At 43.0% G+C, this 22265-nt stretch overlaps 1 protein-coding gene across 1 annotated transcript; it reads right to left on the bottom strand.

Annotated features, from left to right (window-relative positions):
- Positions 1-2997: 2997 nt before the first annotated feature.
- On the bottom strand, positions 2998-22172 carry Hsl (hormone-sensitive lipase). The gene is made up of 8 exons (XM_084607286.1): positions 21159-22172; positions 20564-20800; positions 13095-13277; positions 12145-12255; positions 10163-10307; positions 7936-8154; positions 6025-6695; positions 2998-3815 (listed from the first exon to the last, which is right to left on the bottom strand). The coding sequence occupies exons 1-8, from the start codon at positions 21663-21665 to the stop codon at positions 3612-3614; spliced, it is 2277 nt and encodes a 758-aa protein (XP_084463412.1). The 5' UTR covers positions 21666-22172; the 3' UTR covers positions 2998-3611.
- Between the last annotated feature and the right edge of the window lie 93 nt (positions 22173-22265).

The following is a 22265-nucleotide window of genomic DNA, read 5'->3' on the forward strand; positions in this document are numbered from 1 at the left end:
GAAGAATATTGTACAAAATTTGCTCCCTTCCCTACCTGTGGACAGGCATCTTTTAGCAGACCAAACACAAAAGATGCGCCTTCTGCTGCAGTTCCACTTCCAATTTCTTTTCTTCCTACTATACAAGCGTCTTCATATATCCTTCCCTTACGATGCAGTTGTGCCCACCGACAATGAGATAATTTCCCTTCCTCCTAGAATTGTTTATCACTACGTCATGTCATCTCGATGGTGTTTGCGGATTCCATTAGAAATAGGAAGAACTTTGCAGAAATTTCCATAAACTGCAAAGTACTAAAGAGCAAAATTGACACATGCACTTGATAATATTGCTTTACAGTGTGCCGGAAGCATATGCGAATATTTGCAGCTCGACTTACAGGAGCAAAGTTATGACATAAGAAGCCAATGGCATTGTACCGGTACAAATCTAGTCTAGCTGCTTTGTTGTTAGAACAGCCCCCATTGGTGACAAAAGAGCAACTGATAAGTGCACTCCTTCTAAAATTGTGGGCCATCAGCTGTACTACTATCAAAGGCTACAAAGGGAAGAGAAGGTGACGGGCCTTTGCACCCTGCCAACGGAAATGGGCTATTGAGCATTCATATTGGGCATCGTTAAGGGTGAAGGGAGAAAGGGTGCAGGATCATTAGTGGCGAGGTGGGCCACCCGCTATGGGCCGGGGACAAAGGTCCCTTTCTCTCCCTCCCTTTTCTGCCTAGCCTCTGCTATAGAGTCACAGAAAGTTGTCTGTAAGTATAGGCAAAGTATAGTGGACACTTGCAGCAGTTCTGGAGCACCAAGGTCTGGACAGATGAGGATTGTTGTGCCTGTCCCATCCGAGAAATCTGGAGCACCAATGATTCTAAACAAGACATACTGCAATATATGCATGTTGGGTGGGCTGTACCTTTTATACAGAGACTGTGTGTATCCTACCCTTAAGTAGTTGCACTTAGTACACAAGAGAAGCAGCACTTTAGCAAGAATTTGTAACATGCACAACCGCTTAAAAAATGTCATTAGAGTGAGGCGTTGGCCTAGTTAGTATTACAGAATGAATGAAACAGGACAAAAAACAAAGTTGTAGTGTTCGTCCGTGTTCCTAGCGCTATTTCGTTAGTTAAAATTATTGTTACAGCACTGCAAATTTTTGTAAAACATGTGCGACCCCCTCCTCAGTGCCTGTGTAATTCTCAAACACAAATTCTACTCAGGCCATCGCAGCCCATGCCTCACTGGTACGGAAAAAAAAGGAAGAAAGCGTGCATACTGCTCCAGCTGTGCTTTGCCGAGGGCAGTTCCAAACTGTAACTCGTTTGAAACCTCGCTTTCTGCGTTTGCCAGCCTGCTCGCATATCCTTTACACACACACACACATGCACGCACACACACACAAATTAAGCGACCGCCCAGGGCAGCTCGAAGTCATCATGCGTTTGAACTTGCTTCGACCCTTCGACGGCCAGCCTACCAGCCCCTCCTTTCACACTTCCCACGCATTGGACTTGAGAGCATGGTGTAAGAAATTGCTTGAGAGATATCTTGAAGCCCTCTCTCACTCCCTCCCAGTAGATCGGAAAAAAAAAAACACCAGCAGGAGCCGAAGTAAATTTTGTGTCACGTGATAGTCCGCCTAGGACCTGCAAAAATATTCTTCCGCCTTGCACAGTATTGCCAACAGCTGTCAGTTTTTGTTTCGCGACAGTTCAATTTTGCTGTCGGCCGAGTTATTCAGAGACTTTTGGCGCAGGCGTGGCGCAGAAGTGGGCAAGAAATCATTTTGTAGCAGTATTTAGCTGCATTTCTGATTTGGCGCAATTTGCGCAGCAGTTCCACCCCTGCAAGCCGCCTCACCACAATATTCTAGGGCCATCCCTATCTTCTTCCATCAGAGCTGTAACTTTATTACTGAAAACACTTCTCGCACACAAGTGTCTAGCAGCAAACCAGTTTTACAGCAATACAGGAATTTCCTATGGTAATGTTAGTGGTTTCATACTTTAGTCAGTGCTGCTGGCAAAAAATGCCACCGATACAGATAATGATAGCAGACACAAACACTGCTGTGCGATAACAGTCCAGGGTCCAGCGACAGTGTGACACAATGTCCACCTGTGGCATGACCTTAGCTTCAGTCGAATGCTGCCTGTAGAAAAGGCTACTTAAACTATAGAGTGATTGTTTATATGTCTGTGATACTGATATATATGTGAAAGTCATTTATGCTAACAATTGAACAGAAAATTCTTAAGTTGAGTTATTTTAAGGCTGCTAAAAAAAACAACTGCAAAGGCTTAACGTGGCTAGAGCTGCTATAACGTGCAAAAGCATTAGTTTAGCATAGTTTACCTTGGTAGATGGTAGATATAAATGATGTCGCTGGCTCCGCACCATCATATGCCTGAGGCACGTTGTGAAAAGGACTGTGAAGTATGTTGCCCAAGTTGCCAGGAGTACTGCCACATAGATACAAAGCCCCACCCTAACCACGCTATGCAATCTGCTAGCCTTGGGGCAGCACGTCTAATTTGGAATCCAAGGGTCCTCAAGGGATGGATTCCAATCTCACTCTGTCATCTCAATGACAAAGCCAAAGTTAGCAGCTCCTGCCAAATCGACTATGCAGGGTACAGTGAGCCGGCCAGACCTTGTGAAGTAGTTTTTAAACACAAAAGGATTATCTCAGACTTTCACCTAGTACACCAACATGCTTTCTATCAATAACCTTACCACACAAAAACTAAGAGACGAGATCAACGATGTGACAAGAACAGCCCCACATTACTATGTGATCTAAGGGCACTACTGTTAACACAAAAATCTAGCCTGTACATCTGCAACAATGTTAATTTGTTACATCTCAAAGCACGTCCAACAGATTTAAACTAAATATCACCTTGTTTTATCGAAATGGTGAAGCTGCTTCGTGATATGTTCCGAGCTCACTACCAAATTCATGAAATCCTATTCAGTCAGAATTAAACACAATCATGACCACTGTTGTTTCGGGGGTTTTATTATCGTGAAATTGATAAAAAGTAGCCATGCCAGTTCAGCTCATGAGGTAGACAAAAAGCAGCGATGCCCGTGCTGCATTCACCATTCAACATAAAAAAAATCGTCATAACACGCTAAAAAAATAGATAAAAACATTTTTGCCCATCTAAAGGTCATGTGAACTTAAAAAAGCACACAAACCATCCCTTAAATTAAGCATGTCACTAAGCAGCTGTCAGAATGCCTCGTTATTTCGAAACACAAAAGCCCTTTAGCGTGAACGTTCATATTTTGTTCAAAGAACCCAAACAGAGCAGTGGCTTTATTTATGTTCATTTAAACCCTATGTGATGTGCATAAAAATAACTGTACCAAGAGCCAGCTTGATACATCTATATGTGTTTTCACTAGTAAGTTGTATGATAAATTACAGGAGTAGCCGCAGCATATTAAATTAAAAAATAACGGCCCCTTTAAACATTTGCGTGCCATGTAGTATTTAGGAGAGGCCACACAAGAGGATGTTGTAAATACATCTGTTGCTCACAGAGAATATCAAAATAAAAAGCTTGCAAGGCACTTGCGGCTGTGTGCAGTTACACCGGGGATATTACAATACGGGGATGTTGAGTGCCTGCCTGATCATCTCGACACACCTCTTGGAACCTTCATGGGCTTCTTTGCTGAAAGGCAAAAAATTAAGGAATGCATGAGGAAGGTTGTCCAATATCTCTAGCTGCACGCTGTTGTTTGCATTCCTCAGCCTCTTGGACAGCATAACAAGGTCATCCAAAGTTGGGTCCAGGTGAAGGCCCTGAAGAAAGGTCATCAGTGCAAATAAGTGACAAAACAATGCACGCCTATAGCATTCGAAACTCTCATTCCCAATGTAGTTAGTAGTCTTATTAAATGAAACAATTTCTTGCCCATAAATACCCTGAAGTAGCCTGAAATTTCTTAAGTTTTTGTTTCTCAATTTCACAAACGTTTTCATTACTTCACATGCACATGGCAAGTAGCATCTCAAATGCAACATACTGTGACATCAAAACATCGAATTTTGCTTTCTCTGCCTTGTATCTGTGTTGAATATGAAAATATGGAAAAGTGAAAGAAGGATCCTGTGGTGGGTAGACTGCAACATCACTTATTCTTGCACCCTACAGTCACAATAACAATGCAATAAGCATTCAAATAGTTTTCTGTATACGCATCTCTGTGTTTGGTAGGAAAGTAGCAATGTAGACATGACTATGCATGTCAATGCTTGCCTTACTCAGGTTGGCAAGGGTAGTAAAAGCGCATACCGCATTTAACATGAGCCGATGGTTTTAATGATATGGCACATGACAACAGAATAAAATTGATGCAGCAAGGCTGGTTCCTGCAGTTGAAGCATGCTTTACCAAATACTAACTAAAGTGATCAGTTAAAATTAATCAACAAGACAAAAACGATAAAAAAAAATATGCCAATGAAAAAAAAAATGAAGAAAGATGCTAAAAATTTCAAACAGAAAGGTGAGGAACCAGAAAAGAAGACACAATCAGAACAAGTTCTGAAAATATGTTTTTAATCTGAACTTTTGTTTTTTTCACAATCTGGAAAGCAAGCACAGAACAACTACTGACGAGCACAAGACTATCAATCGACACGGTGTTGTTGAGTGACATCTACAGTCACTCAACAACACCATGTCAGTTGAAAATGTGGAGTTTGGCATGCAACGTGTGCATGATATTGAGATCTGACCAAGTCGAATCTCTCTTGCAAGATGGATTCCCCACGGTTTTGCATAAAAGAGCATAGAAGCCAACTTGTGAAGGTGCATTTTCCTGCTTAGAAGCATTCTAAATTTTTTCTTTCTTTCTGGATCAGACAGTTTTAAGCAATAACACTGTTATCGTGCATGACACACCACCACGAATCATAAGTGCAGAGCCAAACGAGATAACTTGAACGTTCCTCTCCACTCACTTTTAAAGCGTACTTTTTTAAGGAGAAAGCCTTTCTAGGCTCACAGAGTGAAAATCTGAGCATGGGAGCTGTACACTTGATCTGTGCGCTGATGTGTCACTCGCAAATAGCGGGCGACGTGCCAGGACGGAGACCAAGAATGAAAACGATTGATGGTGACAGGTAACGAACAAAAGTTATACACATCGACAGAGTTAATGACTAATAAAGATGATTAATAATGACTAAAAATGACTTGAAATGACCAATATGTCAAACTACGACTGGCAATGACCACTATGATTAGGAATGACTACGAAACTAGGCTTTCAATGACTAGGCTTTCGCTATTCTCCTCTTAATAGACATCTAAGAGACCCTCAATTTTTTATTCTGCACACATGCAGAATGCTCTCTCACTGCGCTAGTTGTACTGCCTTAAAATCAGCTTGGTAAAAATAAACACACACATTAGAGCAGTGCCCGATATACAATGAGGAAAGGGCCGTTCGCTGGAGCATCTAGATGGACGCCCATTGAGTGAAACTAAGATTTTAGGTCCCTGGCCACGGCGATCGTCTGCGGTGAAGGCCTCCCAGGTACTGCTCCGCTTTATGAGAAGAACAGGCCTAATCGAAAGGCTATGAGTTTGCTATGACATGAGTGTAACATGATGTGATGTGGCGTGTCTGTTATGTGACTGTATTAACTTCAACTATCCCTCTCTCACAACTTTTATATCCACTCATCCCCTTCCCCCAGTGCAGGGTAGCAAACCGGTTGCTTTTACTGGTTAACCTCCCTGCCTTTCCTCCTCATCTTCCTCCTCCACACATTACAGCAGAAGACGTGTTTGTCCCCACTGATCTAAATCCGCCGTCATGGTGACCCATTGCACCATGGGTTGGGATAACAGCTCTAATTGTCATTGCTGGCATGCAGGTGCTAACAGGCGACTACCCATCAGCCTCTCCAGTGCTATTATAAGAATATCCTTCATAATCTGTCCTGCAGACATTTTCTCCTGATAGTATATACGCCATCAGCACTCGGCAAGAAGTTCTTACCACAAAGTAGCAAGGTGGCATCTTCTCGAGCATCCAACTCGGTGCAAGGTAAGGCGAGATGAACGGGTTGCTGGCCAGGATCTTCATGGTCTGGAACTTGCGGTCAAAGCGGGAGGCCCTGCGGAACCATGGCACAGACAGACCTTTCCTCTTCTTGCCATTCTGGCCACACAGCAGCTCCCAACTGGCCAGCACATGCCTCTGGTACACATGGCTGGCACTGAGCACGGTGGCCAGGGCTCGTACCCAATACGTGGCCGCCCGGCAGCACCGGTGACGTACGGGAAACGTCAAGTCCACTGGCATCTCCAACACCACATGGTCGTCCTCTGGTTGCTCAGCCGGGCACAAAACATTATTATCGTCGCACTGGGACGCAAAGCGGCAGAGGTACTGACTGGGCAACTCGCCCGCGACTTCAAGTTGCACAACATTCTTGGTCCGTGTCAAAGGCATCTTTACCTTCGATGTTGGTGAGACGTTGCCTGTACGGCTGTCTGTTTCTGCGGTGCTGTTTATTGCAGGTTCTGAACTTGAGACATGAGCGTTTTCCCCAAGACTGTGGTCAGAATCTGATGTGCCGTCTGTAGCGTTTTGTAGACGTACAGACTTCAACGGTGGTGCTTTGGGATATGGCTTGATGTCTGGCTCTGCAACACAGCCAATGTATGCTGCAACGAGAAGTGACGCTTCATAAAGAGACACAGTAAGCACTCGGGCCAGACAAGCCCCATTTAAGTCTACAACAGCTGCCCAGAACGACAGTATTCCAGTGCTTAGCAAAAGCTAAAGATAAGAAGTCGAATGACACTGGCTGCAAAGAAAAAAATAAACTGAATCCTAATCCTACAGCTACATTAACTTATAGTAAATTGCAACTAGACTTTGGAATCTCATTATAAATTCCAGCATGATGAATGGCAGATCACAACAAGTTGTTCGTATTATACAAATGAAGTTTAAAATTTTGCACATGGTCAATGATTTTATGTGAAACTCAATGCTAATAGTAAAGACAACTTTAATAAAAGCTGGTTATGGTAAAGTGCACCTGGTTGCGGCGATGTACTTCCCACGAACCGACGTAGTGGCACGCGCACAATCTTGGATCGTGAGGCAATTTTTTTCTCTTTCGGAGAATAATAATGATAAACTATTTTTTTTTTGCGCTGCTTTGCCAGCAGGCTCATCAGAATTGAGAAGAAGCCAGCTATACGAGGACCTTAGAGCCGTGAAGCCAAGCATGCGACGTGTAGGGAAAAAAAAGTAAAGCTTGCAGCAAACGTGAAAAGGAGGTGTGGCGTGGTCATTGAGAAAGTAAAAGAAAAGAAAAGTGCAGCGAGAAGTAGGGAAGGGAAGAGATGGCTGAAAGTTCGCAGCATTGGGAAGCACAATGCACGATGCAGCGGTGGAAAAAAGTGGAGGCGCGGCCTGTGCGGTTTTCGCTGCGCTTGACTGCGTAGCGCACATTTCTAAACTATAGCCTCTTAAATGACTTAAACAGCAAACGAGAGCACTGTGTTCATGCAAAACATTGCCTTTTACATGGAATCAAACGTGTTGTATTCATAGACATGTTGTATTTATGCTAAAGCAGTACTCCCACAGGATAAAGATTTAAAATGTGATAACTAAAAGGAAACACAAAGCAGAGTGTTTCGTTTATAAACTAAACAAGATAACAAGATGTGTTTACTAAAAAGCCATTTAATTACCAGAGAGCACCTCCAGGGCAATATCATTACCAAAAACTAATATTGTAAAGACCTTGGTATAGCAAACAAATTTGCCGGTCCGAGTGACTTTGCTATAGAGGGTTTTCTCATGCAGGTTTCTCATGGCATGGATGAGAAATAAGCATGCCATGTTATCAAGACAGAGAAGAAAGCAGTGAAGATGGTTGAGACTTACCATGAAGGCAAGTCAGCATGAAGCCAAGGGGAAGCAAGGGGTCCACAGCACACAGAATCCTCGAAGGCGACGGTGCCATGCTGAGCATGACGGGTGTGTACGCAGCAAACGCCCCACTGGGACGCCGAATGTTCAGTTCAATGGTCTTCAGGCATAGTGCAAGCATCAGGTTTCCTCCTGCACTGTCACCAGCCACACAGATGTTTTCGCCAGTCCAGCCTGCAGAAAAAAAAAATAAATAAATAAATGGTGTTTGTCTGGCCGTGCTTGCTGAGAATAAACTTAACTACAGACATAAACGTGCCTTTCTTGGTGACCCTCACACTGTTTGCTTTGGTAAAAATGTGAAATGAAAGGCAAGGGCTATATGCACGATGGTGATGCGATTCGTCCAACATTCCTGGCTGTCCATGTGGGGTGCTCATCCTACATCCCCCCTTTCATTCACATTTGGTAGCGCTACGTGTTCATCACCCAGACATCTATCTATACGAGTGGTATGTGCAGTGTATGTGAAGTGGGTCTGGTGGACCAATGGCACATCATGTGGGACTGTCCCAGGTTCCCGACCGAAGCTACTTCCAGCACATACCCACCGGAACTTCAAAGTGCTGTGCGAAGTACAGGCAAGGACATTCAACTATGGGCCGTCCAGCAGGCCTGGGGTGCACTCGAAAAGCACAAGCATCACGACCCCCCCCAAACGGGCCAAAATGGGTAATGCAGAGTAGGGCATAGCCCCCGGTCGACGTTTAGCCAGTTTCACAACGCTTTAAACTGTCAGTTGCTGGCATTTCATTGAAGTTATGCCTACCTACCTACCTAACTGGCTGTACAGATGCTTTCTGACAATTACAGCCAGCACTGTAAAACAATCTGAGACACAGCACATATTACACGAACACAATTTCTTCACTACATTATCGGTACGACCCTTTAAACTGCAAACACCCACCCATTGCAGGCATTTTCCCAAAACAATGTTTTGGCAGGGAGTTTTTCATATTTATTTATTTATTTATTTATTTATTTATTTATTTATTTATTTATTTATTTATTTATTTATTTATTTATTTATTTGAAATACCCTAAAGGCCCAATAGGGCATTACATAGGGGGAGATGTGAAAGCAAATCAGGGTAGAGCAAAAACAGGATAACAGATGATGTTATGGTGGTATGTGAGGGAAGTATATAACTAGTCATAGTAATCTTTATACAAAACTAGGAAAAAATAGTCGGGCAAGCAATATTTCAACATAATAAGAGAACTGTAAAAAGATAAAAATGTGCAGCGATTTCAGCAAAAGGGAAAAACATGCACATCGCGCATGACTGACACTACAAAGCTGACCATGAATACAGGAACTAAAACCAGAAAAAAAAGATAATAAATGAAACATTTGAGATCTCACCGACTCAGAAACACAGATTACGTCGAAAGAATCAAGGAAAGGAAGCTCTATACAGGGAACGACAAAACCGCACAAATTGACTATGATGCGTCTGAAGAAGCTAGCAATGCTGCTTGAAACTCTGATATATCAGTCAGAACAGCGATATTTGATGCCAACCGATTCCATTCATTTATTCATTATTTATTCATTTATTTATTCATTCATTCATTAGTACTATATAACCAAATTGTGTAGCATGTGTATGGCAATGACAGACTAAATGTCAAGAATTTTGCAAGTTAATGAGCCAGTAAAGAGCTGTTAGTCCTTAGCAAGGTTTCACACTTGCTGCCTACTTGTCTTTCCATTGTGTAGCAGGCACCTTACTGCTGGAGTCAGATGACACCAAGGTTCTAGCAAAGAACTGTACAGTACTAATAATGTTTTCCCAGTAGGCAGTAGCATGCCTTCATTTGTTTTGAATAAGCCACGCACATATGTTGGATGCCTCCCATTGCATTCCAATTCCCAGGTCAAATGAACTGGAAGCTATTTGCCCATGTTGCTCACTGGTAACCACTTTCTTCTTAACAAACACTGTACGTCATCCCTGCTCATATCTGGACCTTGTAGCCATCCTTTGTTCTGTGAGCTAGTGAACACTGCCGTGACATTTTCCGGAGACAAATTAACTAATAGCACGCTAACAACTCCAGATGAAAACTGCTATAAACCACAACAGCTCATACCATGTGATTTTAAGCATTTGCACATGACTTAAGAAGGAGTCATTTCAGCAAACATCGACATCTTAGTGTTCCCTTAGCTTACCAAGCTTCTCGTGGTTGATAAGAGCCCATGCATAGACATGCAACACCTCCTCAAGGGCCCGAGGAAATGGAGCCTCTGGAGACAGGGAGTAGTCCACTGTCAGGATGGGAACGTCAAGATCCTTGGCCCAATCCCTCAAGTAGATCTGGAGTGTCAAAAAACAAAAAGAAACCGAGCAGCATCTCATTAGGAACAAAAGTAAATGTTAAGATGATCAATTTGACACATGCTGAGATGCGGAGCATATGCCTTTTTGACTACACTTACGTAGCAATGAAGGATTTTCATTACACAGTAAAATCTCATTTGTTTAGAAATTTGAACTACTCGACTTGTCGTGCAACTTCCCTCAAGCACCGAAAATGGTGTCAGAAGCTCATTTATTCACACACCCCACAGCTGACACTGGTTAAGTCGACCAAACTTCCAAAGAGCCGCCATGCCACCTGCTCATCAAACAATCATCCATATATTCATCCTTGGGCTTGTATGCAACATCACTTCCTGCATGTGATGTGCACTCAAAGGCAAAAACGTGTTGACGACCAACAGGCCAACACAGTTTTCGGCCACATAGTTCCATCTTTGGGGTTTGCTGGAGAAGCCTGCAGCAACAGCCTATGAACAGATCTCATTCTGACAATTGCCTTGTAGCTTTACTTAATTTTTTTTTGAAGGAGTCATGCAGCAGCTCCAATGAAAACTTTCCTCTTCCGTCTACGTGGTGTTTCTGTTCTCAGGCATGCTGTAGTTCCACGCTTGTCGCGTGTTGTTTGAGCATTGAAGCCTCCTCACATGCGACATCACATGAAAAGAGGCTCCAGCTCAAATGAACTGCACACTGAAAAAAAACCCAAGAAACTTTGCCATTATGAAGCAGTCCTGCTTCTGACATTCCTCAATAGTGCGTGTGAAATAAAGCATTCCACAGATCCGCACGAAACTGTCGCTGTTGTAGAGTTTTAATCTTAAAGGTAGATGGCCACTGCTCAGATTTTCACTAAGAAATTTTGCTTTCGTGCAAGCGGTTTTCAGCAGTATTTTAAAGGGCAATTCGGTAATTTGAACAATTTGGTAATTTTTTCCCCTCTTTCAAAGTCCGAATTAACAAGGTCTTACTCTGAGTGCCTTGTTATATTGAAGTCTTTCGTCTTTCACCTATGCCACCTATCTCTCTACAAGAGAAGGGGAGATTTCTTTCTTCCCATTCTGCCACCTGAAAACTGCTGCAGGTGGCTTTTCCATGTGTCACTCTCTTCGCACTCTCACCATACCCTCCTCCTTTGCTATCCTCCTTGCGCTCTCTTCAGTACTGCTGCACTTTCATCGTCGCTATGCTTCTTGTTTGCTCTGCTGGTTACCCTGATGCCGAGGAAAACACCATGCAACCCACGACCGTGCACTCAAGAGCAACACTTCAAAAAATAATTTTTGTGAACGGTCTCTCGGGCAAACCAAAAATTTCTTAGAAAAATTCCGTTTCCTGCATTCACAAATGACCATAGGGTGTCTAGAACAGCTCTAGTTTTGGTTGACTTAGTTAATGCTGTGATTGTTCTATCGACAGATGTGATCTCGTGCTACCCCTACACCCCAAGAGTACCAAGAGCGAAACAAATTTCTTAAGCAGGAATGGTTGATTTGTGGAAATTAACATCCCAAAGCAACCCAGGCCATGAGAGACGACCAGGAATGATCGATAAAGCTGGGAAACTTTAATTTGCATCAACATTAGCCATATGGCTGAATTCATTGCATGCATCCTCAAAACACCTCTTTATCAACTGGCATGTACCATGCTATACCAATTTATCAAAAAAGCTTAACACTAGCGATATTGTGTTACAAATAAACTACTTGAAATTAAGGAATGCAACAAAAATATGCAGTGGTGAAATCAGACAAAATCAAGGAAAGTACACAGAGTATACAAGGCATAGGCACGACTAAGGCAAAGTGCTCACAACATTAGAAATGCCCACCTCATGGGAATCTGGTGTTTGGGACACAAATCCACCACCATGGCAGTGAAGCAGCAGGCCCTTGGAAGCTGGGCATGGACTAGAAAACCATCGGCTTCCTGTTACAGCTTCCTAAAAACAGAATGGCCATTCAGTTGCATGAAAACAAGGCAACAACAGTATGAAACCAGTAAGCCTTAAACAAAATCACTTTTTGTAGTACTTTTGAGGGACAACGTGTTGATAAAAAAGTGCAACCTTAGTAGGATGCCAATAATCTTCATTTTGGCATTTATTGTAGCCTTAAAACATACCTTGTAACAGCACAACAGCACAAGACAAAGACAGCAACACCAATAACAAGAATGTTTCCAGCAAAGCCACCATAGAAACGCTTTTTTCCAGCTTGCCAGCCGTTTGAGCAGAAAACCTGTGGGAGGATGCATGGTTTTTTTTTTGTACTTGTCTAAACAGCATCTTTGTAGGATAGATCTCTTGCTAATGCCAAATGCCCACAAGTTGCAGGAATTTTACGCTATGGCAGACACATACAATGTTATGCTCCATTTCAAGTTGACACGCACAGCTGTCTAGACAAGTCCGCACACAACCAAGCGCATCTGCCAACTGATATTGAGCCTGCCACTACACGCTTGGTCTGGGCCACGCAGTCTCATGATGTCAATCCCCTCATCAACCAATCAGTGCTTAGCCATGAAACACAGACTCATGACATCACAGCATGAAGACGTCAGTGGACGCAGGTATTCTGCTCCCCCATATCCAAACCAAGACCTCGCATAAAAATAGCACATGCCAAAACCAAACACTGCATTTCACAAAGTCGGGTCCCCGATCATCGCAACAATGAACATTCAGAACTTAAACAAAGCACAGAAGCACGCGCACCCATTTCCACCGGGAAAACAGCACCACTTCTTCTGTCCAACCAAATATGGAGCCCAGCTCACCTGCCCTTGTCTCCATCGGTACGAGAGCAGACGGCAACGAACTGCAGCCTTTGGTAGATGAGAGGAGGGCACAGGAATGTCCACCCAAGCCATCCCATTTTCACTCGGCAGTCGTTGCACTTTTGCTGGCACAGTGACCACTTCACACACCTCCAGAGAAGGGCAGATCCACTGAGGCACACGCTGCAGTGAGACAAAGACGCAAGTTGCAGCTTCCACAACACAAATGAAGTGCTATGAGAGCCCTCAAGACAGATGGCCAGCAAAGATAAAAGAAAGCTGCGCAAGCACAATCTAGACTCACGTCTTGTGTTTAAAAAGCGCTAACTAACTGCTTTTATGCCATGCCATCAGTGTTGAGTTTTTCAGCACTGATGATATCAAAATAATGCAGAATGAGATAGAGACAATAAAAAGAGACAGCAACATGCAGCCTGATACAGCTGTCTCCTGTTTGTATAATGTAAAGAACAACAACAGCAACTAAAGATGCCTACTTCAAAAAGACTGCAATCTGGGTATTATAAAAGAGACCAGATGCCCTCAACAAACTTATGATAACCTAACAACTGAAGTAACACTCCCACATCTGCACCTTAATGAGAGTGACATGGTGCCAAACAGATGTTATATTTGATAAAAGCAAACACATATACTCGAAGACAAGCTTCTGTGGCTATGTGACAAAAGCTATGGAGCTGAAAAGCGCCAGCCCACGACACAGCAGAATACAGTCCTTGCACAAATTTCACAGATCTTGCCCTGGAATAGTATACCAGCACAGAATTAATCTTATTTTAACACCAAGATTAAACCACAGAACTAAGTAGTACACTGTGAGTATAAAATACTGCACGCATGCCACCTGTTGGCAATGCTGTGAAGTGTAAACAGGCTGTGTCTGCCAAGTCTCCTCACCAATTCTCGTATCCTTTCAAAATGCACTTGTTTCGACAATGTGCATTGTGTGGACTATTAATCTGTTCCAAATTTACATTCACAAATACCTTCAGTGATGTAAAGGAAAACATTTCTGCATAGTTGGCAGCTCGAAAACAGGCCAATGTCAAGCAGAGCTTAAAACCCTACCTCAGGCCAGCTGTGCCGTTAATTACACAGTGTTGTAACACTATAAGGAAAGCTCCACCCCTGTAGCCTTTGTTGCATTGCCACAGAAGGCTGTCTTCAAGTATAGTAGCATCAAAACTGTCAGGGATTTAAACTTAAAATTTGCACAAACCCTGCCCGGTAAACAAAAGAAGCCACGAAATACTATCTTCTGACCAATTTCTATTTGCATTAAAACTTCTCTCTTGTCAAAAAACCCTTTGCTATCAATACTCCTTTGCACATCCTAGATGTCTGTAGTATGCTACTGAAAGTCTCTTCACCAACCAACACAAATCACGTTTTGGATGTTCTGTCGATGTCTAAAAAGATAACTTAATTCCACTAACAACGAAGAAATTCTGTGATTTTAGGCATACTCAATTATCATTTAAATATGATACTGCTTACATTTGGACTCCAGCATAAGCATTTAAACATATCGACAAATGTTTCCAGTGCCTTACCTTGATATGGTAGGTATAGCTTTGATCCCAGCTTCATATACTCTGGGACTGTCCAGAGAAAACGAACACTTGGCCAGTGACAAGCTATACAGTACTACTCAGCTCTGACCTGGCCATTCAATCAATGGGCAATGCACGAGTCACATTAGCTGCCAGGAAACAAGAACTCTTTGGCAAATGGTTAGTTGCATCTCATCACTCTGAAATCTCCTTGAAATAAACTCACCAGTGAAAATCTGGCTCTCAATTCGAGCTGCTAACAAGAAAGGGATAAGCAAATCTTCAGAGGAGACTCTTATTGGCAAAACTGATGATTATGACAGTTGCCACGATACCTCCAAAGCCTATTTCCTCTCACCTTTATAAAACAAGAATTTCTTTTTGCATGGCAGGCACATAGACAAAAGATCCGTAGGTAAGGTCAAGAACTTCAAGGAAACAAATCGCATGCTGAGTAAACTGGATAGCCTATGACTACGCGGAAACTCCACCAAGCAATAAGCGTCTATCACAATTACCATGGGCACCCTTTGCTGTATTTTTTTGGGATGTGCCAATTCAGCGTGTGTTACAAGCTGCAGAATAACAAGAATGAAAGGGGAGTCTTACGCTTCCCAGACAGAGCTCAAAGGTACAACGAAGTTTTTGATTAGTTCACCCAACAGCTGTTTTATCATTTCAATACGGTTTAATAACTTGGTAATGTTACACAGCGACATCGCATATAAGGAGGAAAGAAGCCAATAGTCGCCAAGGCCAAGGAAAGAGTACGGACTTATTTTTAAATTTTTTTTGTTGACCTGAATTGGTACCGCAATAAATTTTAGGGTGAAAGATAATGAAAACCCAAGTAGAAGTAAAAGCAAGGTACTGATGATGGAAACCGAACCTATGACCTTCGAAAATTGCGTCCTGTGCTCATACCAACTGAGCTACATTGATGGCTGTGCAACCTTCTACTTCATTGGTATTAATGCTGCCTGTTACCGAACCTTGAGAGTGTTAACCAGCGCCATCATCTTCCATAGCGGCAGGCGTAGAACGTCCTATGTACCGCAAGTGTCACGTGGAATGTGATTAACAATCAATAGGGGAGAGCGAAAGCTGTGCAAGAACCCTATATATATATATATCGCCGGGTGCTCGCGCCTGGCTGAACTCGCAGATATCGGGCTGCTGTTACGCCTACTTAAGTTCACAAGCTTTTAAAAATACACCCCCACATTACATTGGAGGAGGTGCTGGGTGCGATCGATCCTCTCACCCTGGAGCTCCACAGCCACACGTTACCACCTCCTGCGATGTGACGTCAACCACCAAGCCAATCTGTGCTGGCAATCTCCGTCAGCGAGACCCCGCCATCTTCAGCGGCACCAACAACTGTGACGTTGAGGACTAGCTCACATCTTATGAGCGAGTGAGCACTTATAACAAATGAAATGTGGAAACCAAGCTCAACAATGCAATTTTCTATCTCAACGGTGTAGCAAATCTGTGGTACCGGAACTATGAAGCGGACATTGCATCGTGGTCTATGTTCAAAGCTAGCTTCTCCAAAGTTTTTGGCTGTCCAGCGGTCAGAAAGCTCCGTTCTAAACAAATAGCACTTGAGTGCGCAGTCTCAGCAGGTCAGCGAGAACTTTTCAAGTTACATAGAGGATGTCGTCGACCTGTGCAAGTGCGTGAACGCACAGTCGGTCAAAAAACTCTGCGCTGAACAAACAGCGCTTGAGTGTGTGGTCTCAGCAGGTCAGCGAGAACTTTATAAGCTACATAGAGGATGTCGTCGACCTGTGCAAGCGCATCAATGCGCACATGTCAGAGGCCGATAAGATCAAGCACATTCTCAAAGGAATCGATGGCGATGCATTTCAGATGTTGCTAGAGCGAGGCCTGCACAGCGTCGTAGAAGTCATCACACTGTGTCAGACTTTCGGCGAACTGCGCAAGCAGAGGGCTCTGACTCACAAACACCCCCCGCACACTATTTGCTTGCTGGCCTGCTGACAGATGCAGGTGAACAGTCTTTGCTCCTGCCACATATTAAAAGCTTCATTCAGGAACAAGTTGCTCGACACTCTCCCTTCTTACCCGACCGGCGGCTGAAGCTCTTTCTCAAGCCCCTCAGCCCATACCTCTCGTGGTCCTGTTGAAAATGCGGCTCAAGCATAAGCCCAGTCTTCTTCTTTACAGTAAATAAACAAACATATATATATATATGACACACAGTGTTGCCTTGCAAGTGATTTATTTGGAGAAATTTGCATGTTTCTGCTAATAAATCAGTTGAAAGTCAGCACCGCGCGTCTTCTGTCCACTTCCTCATCCTTTGCGTTACATATAAATTTCTGCAAATAAATCAGTAGTAGGTCAGCACTGTGTGTCCTCCTCTGTCGACATTCTCATCCTTCACACAGTTTCATCAAGAATAACATTCCTTTACTTGCTTCAGCATTTCTATTACATAAATCTCTATACATTACATCATAATATGAACAAAAAGCAATCATTCGTCTGAGTCTGAAGCCTTATGGTTGCACTGACACAGTTACTCAAGGAGAACTCAAATTCTCAGCATCTAAAAAAGAGAGAAAAAAACTTAAGAGAAAATGTTTCATGAAGAATTCATTCCTTTATTCTTCATTATTTTTTTAATTTGAGGCAAATACTGGCTTTGCGTTCTCACCTTTGCAGAATCATGGTATTTGTAGGGGTGCGCAAATACTATTGAAATTTTTGAATATGAATCAAATATAAATGAGAAGTCTTCAAATGTCAAATCGAATATTTGATCAGTTAAAAAAAATTTTTAAAGTAACAAACGCCTTGTTTACTTCAAAATTCACATGGTATTTGCAAATAAAATTAAACTAGAATTGCAGAGAAAAATCCAGTATAAATATACACAGAATTATGTATACCATTGTTTTGTATAGGCAGGATCTGTATGAAACCAGGCAGAGCTGCCATGTTCCTTAGTAAGCTCTCATTAATCAGGTTTTCGAGGGACCGGAAGAATACGGCCGAATTAACCTAAACCTCAATTCATCGAGTGGTCTTGAAAAAACTGCCGAAAACCAATTGCATCGCATAATTTTATCTGATGGCAGTCCCTGCACAATGGTTGAGTCCATTTGAGATGAAACCGAAGTAGGAATAAAGTTTTTTTATTTTCAACCCCGAGAAGCTTGGTAAAACTTCTAATATTTGCACACCCCAAATATTTTCCAAGCTGAATTTTTCCACTTGCTGCTCTTAATACTCAGAGTATGCGCAACTAATGTAATGTTGTTCATTTCTCACCCATCTATAATGTACTATAGGCACCAGAAGTTATTGGCATACAATAATTACAAAACATTTGGGTTGTTCCGCACCCCCAAGAAAGCATCCTGAAATTAAGTCTAGCAGGCTCTTAAATGTGCAGTGCACCCATAAATCCCAGGGTGAATGGAAATGTAAGCTGGTTCGACATAAAATGACCTTTTTATGAAAATAATAGTTTACTATTCAAACACAGTTAAACTAAAACAGTGTACAATGTCGGCAGAAGGATCTTGTGTGGAGTTATACAAAGATACCCGTGATTTCCATAGCAGAGAAGGATGCAGTAACCAAACAACTGAGGAAAATATGTGGTTATAATCCTTGTCTACGCAATATGCAACTCCATAAGCATTGCGCCTATTTCTAGAGTCATTGCATTATGCAATACCTTTCTCTGCTCATAGCCACAGTCTCTGCAACTTTTTCCTCAAAGACGGAGACATAAAAACAAAGCCCGATTTCCTCTTTGGACTGAAAGAAGATAATTAGTAACTGCCTCTATCATTGGACTAGCCTCTAAGTACAATAAATCCATGAAACTCATTTTCACACATTTTGCATAATGATAACACAGCTGCATAAGAAATCTATGCTCAAGGACACAGCACTCCTGTGCATGCCCCACCCACTTGGGGAAAAAACATTGTTTCGTTTGGTTTATGGGCTATAACATCCCAAAGTGACTCTGGCTATGAGAGACACCGTAGTGGAGGGCTCCGGAAATTTCGACCACCTGGGGTTCTTTAATGTGCACTGACATCGCACAGCTCACGGGCGCCCTGCTTTTCCCCTCAATCGAAAAGTGGCCGCCGCGGCTGGGATTCCACTGCACAAAACGTAACATGCTAAAAAAAACGAGCCTAAGAAACCGAACCAATATGTATGAATGCACAGGTGGCAAGGTGTCCAAGAGCTGAATAGAAACATAAAATTCTGATGCAAAGACTACTAAGTGGCACAAATGGTTAATAAGTGAAGTAAAAACTGATATCTTGAAGAGCATGCACTAGCCCCTCTAATTTAGTTCTAAAGCTAGAAAATCTTTGCATAAGGCTAAAGAACAAATATCTCTGGTCACAAGAACCTTTTTAGGCATGCACTGTTTTTTGCTGAATATCAAAATGCAAAAATAAAAGCAATTAGTCCCGAGGTGACAGCACCATGCATGCAGTGTCCTTGTTTTCAAATGAGAGCCAAGATTCGGTGTAACAGGCATGACGTAGGAGTGGAACAAGGCTGCTGATAAAGTCTGGTGAAGGTGGCACGCGACACAAGTTTGTTTTGGCGATAGGAAAAACTGTTGCTGGCGAATTATTGACAGACAGAGCTGCCAAGTTTGCAATCAGCGTGAGATAGCATCATGCGAAAACACACAATATGATTAGAGTGCTTATCCAGCGTACAAAGAACATGTCAAAATTCAGAGAAAAAGAAAACAAAACATAAAAAAAAAGCATTCGTGGTTGCACATGACAATTCACTCCACAAGATGTTATAATTTTCACTTGCTTAACTGCTCAAATAAGGTAAAACTCTGCAGCTCGTTATAAGTGTAAATAAATGTGACTCGCCGAATAAGGTAAATGTCCTTGAAAGGACATTATGCAAATCCCTACAACGTACAAAACTGAAACACGTGCTGTGGATCACTGTACTAGGCAGCACGCTCACTGATTAAGCTATTTTTCATTCTTTTACGAATATCTGATTGTTGCCTTTGACAACCTGCTCCATTTAAAAAGAAACCGTTTGCATAGAAAATGAAAGTGTGGAAAATGTTTGTTTGTTGTTTTGTGGGGTTTAACGTCTCAGGCTATGAGAGACGCCGTAGTGGAGGACTCCGGAAATTTTGACCACCTGGGGTTCTTTAACATGCACTGACATCGCACAGCACACAGGCACCTTGCTTTTCACCTCCATCGAAAAGCGGCCGTCGAGGCCGGGATTCAATCTCGCGTCCTTGGGAACAGTAGTCGAGCGCCGTAACCACTGCGCCACCCCGGCGGGGCGAAAGTGTGGAAGACGTACCTCACGTTGGTCAACAGAAACATAAAGCATTAAGGTTGTCCATACTAGCAAACAAGAGCTGCTCTTTTTTATTTTATGTTACAAATGCTTCTCACCAACTGACTTCAAAGCTGTCCAGTAGGTAAATAAATTTGCAGAAAACTCACACAAACAACTGGGAAATGTGCCTCTTCAATAAAAGTGCCTCTTTAGGGGTGCTATGATAAAGTAAAATAAAAATTATCCTCGCTCTCAACCAGCAAAGGTCAGTAAAATGAGTTCCACGATTTCATTACGAGACGTTTTCAGCTCCTGCAATAAACATATGCCAAAGGTTGCATAGCAATCGCAGTGCCATCAGCTGTTGCTAGCGTTGCCCCCATTAGGAAGTGTACTCAAACAGGACAATTATTTTTAACTTCAAACTGAAAAAACCAAACTGCCCAAAAGATGGGTGTTGCCCCTGGGCGCATGTTCAAAAGGACAATGCCATCAGGCAAAGTATAATGACAGTATAGAAAGAGTGCATAGAAGACTAAGTATAGAAAGATTATGGCATGCCTTGAGAAGATTTCCTTCGTTGAGACTCCAGAAAGATTTGAGGAACTCCAGAGATGCATTCTGAGTAACATCAACAATGTGGTTGGCTCTGGCTTCTGGATTGAGGGTGTATTTGCCACAGTTAATAAGCGAGGCTGCAGCATGGGCCAATGCTCCTCCAGACTGGCGATACTGGTCACTGAATGAGGCCATGACAATGTTGAGTCCAGTGATGATGCGCCGCATCGACTCGCAAAACTGAAAGGGGAAGTGACACTTATTGTTTATACCATACATCATGACTTCTCATTTTCAATTACATGGCCATTTTGGGAGACTGATCCCTTACTTCAAAATCCAGAGAGTTTTTTGTTGTTTTTTAACTACACCCCCTACTTACTTGACTGGCACACCAGCTCCCTGGCAGCGCAAATGGCAAAGCAGTAACTACATACAAAATTTTCAACACTTAAAACAGCAAATAGTGTGCACTAAGGCAGTATGTACAGGCACACTTCCACAGGCAGGCTACAGGCACCTTCATTTGTCCTGATTCATGTGATAAAAAGAAGTTCTCCCGCAATAAAAGCTACCAGGTAGCGCAAGATCCACTCACATAAAAGCCAGCCAGTCTTCCATAGAAGCCGACTTGAGGAAGTGACCCGTACTCTTCCAGAAGTTCCCTAATGCTCAGCTTCTCGCCGACGAACAAATCGCCCACTGTTCCGACGTCAAGCATTCGTCGCAAGAACTGGGCGCTCACTTGCATTCCAGCAACCACACTCAGGTGTGCCTCAAGCTCCTTCTGGTAAAAGTCTGCCCTGAAGAACATCGAGTCTCTGCTAGCTATAACGTTCCGACAGAGTTTAATGCATATTGGAAGAAACCTGTTCACGATGATCTGCGACGTCCTGTACCCATTTCCAGGTATTCCGGGATCGAAGTCGTACAAGTGAGCCTTGGCAGCAATCAACGCGCAGTCCTCACGAAGCTGCATGACAGCATCGTGCAGGTCGCTGAATTGATTGGAGAAGCGCTGTCCGATGTCAGACTGTGCAGTTTCAAAATAGTCCACATTGTCTTCGATGAGCGACAGCAACTCTACGCACTTTCCTTCGTCCATTGTGGTAGATGCAAATGGCTTTCTCTGATCTGCTGATCATGCGCACGTCATATTGCGAAACACGGGAACTCCACTGACGTCTTATCGCGCTCGACGACAGGCAACTAACCAAGATATGTTCCTCGTTGCAAGCATGAAAGTCGCCCTTGAGGACTGACGCTCCTTCAAACTTCCCAACCGCCGCTGACAGACAACTAGTTTCCATGCAAGAGAGCAAATAGAATAGATGACTTCGCCTTGAATCTGGAGAGAAATGTTGACATTAGAATGAATTACATTAAGCAATCTAGAAGGCGCCAGTTAAACCGCCGAGGCAGCCGAGGTCTTCAAACGTTCCGAGACCCAAACAGATTTAGCCACGGCATCACGGAACCTCCGACGCATCAGACAGAAAACAAAGCGAACTGGCCGCACGGCCTCTGTGATCCGGCTGCCCCCAACACCGGTAACGCAAGACCTGCGCAAGCAGATAGCGCATGGCACATCGGCAAAAGAAACTCTGCAAATGAAAACAAAACAACAAAACAAAACAAAAAGTACAACAAAAAAAAAAGAAACGACGCGTTCCCTCTAGTGTCGAAAATTAAAGGCGTATTCGAA

The sequence above is a fragment of the Amblyomma maculatum genome, chromosome 6 (assembly GCF_055883805.1).
Source record: "Amblyomma maculatum isolate TAMU_Amacu chromosome 6, ASM5588380v1, whole genome shotgun sequence".
In the NCBI taxonomy this organism is placed as follows: Eukaryota; Metazoa; Arthropoda; class Arachnida; order Ixodida; family Ixodidae; genus Amblyomma; species Amblyomma maculatum.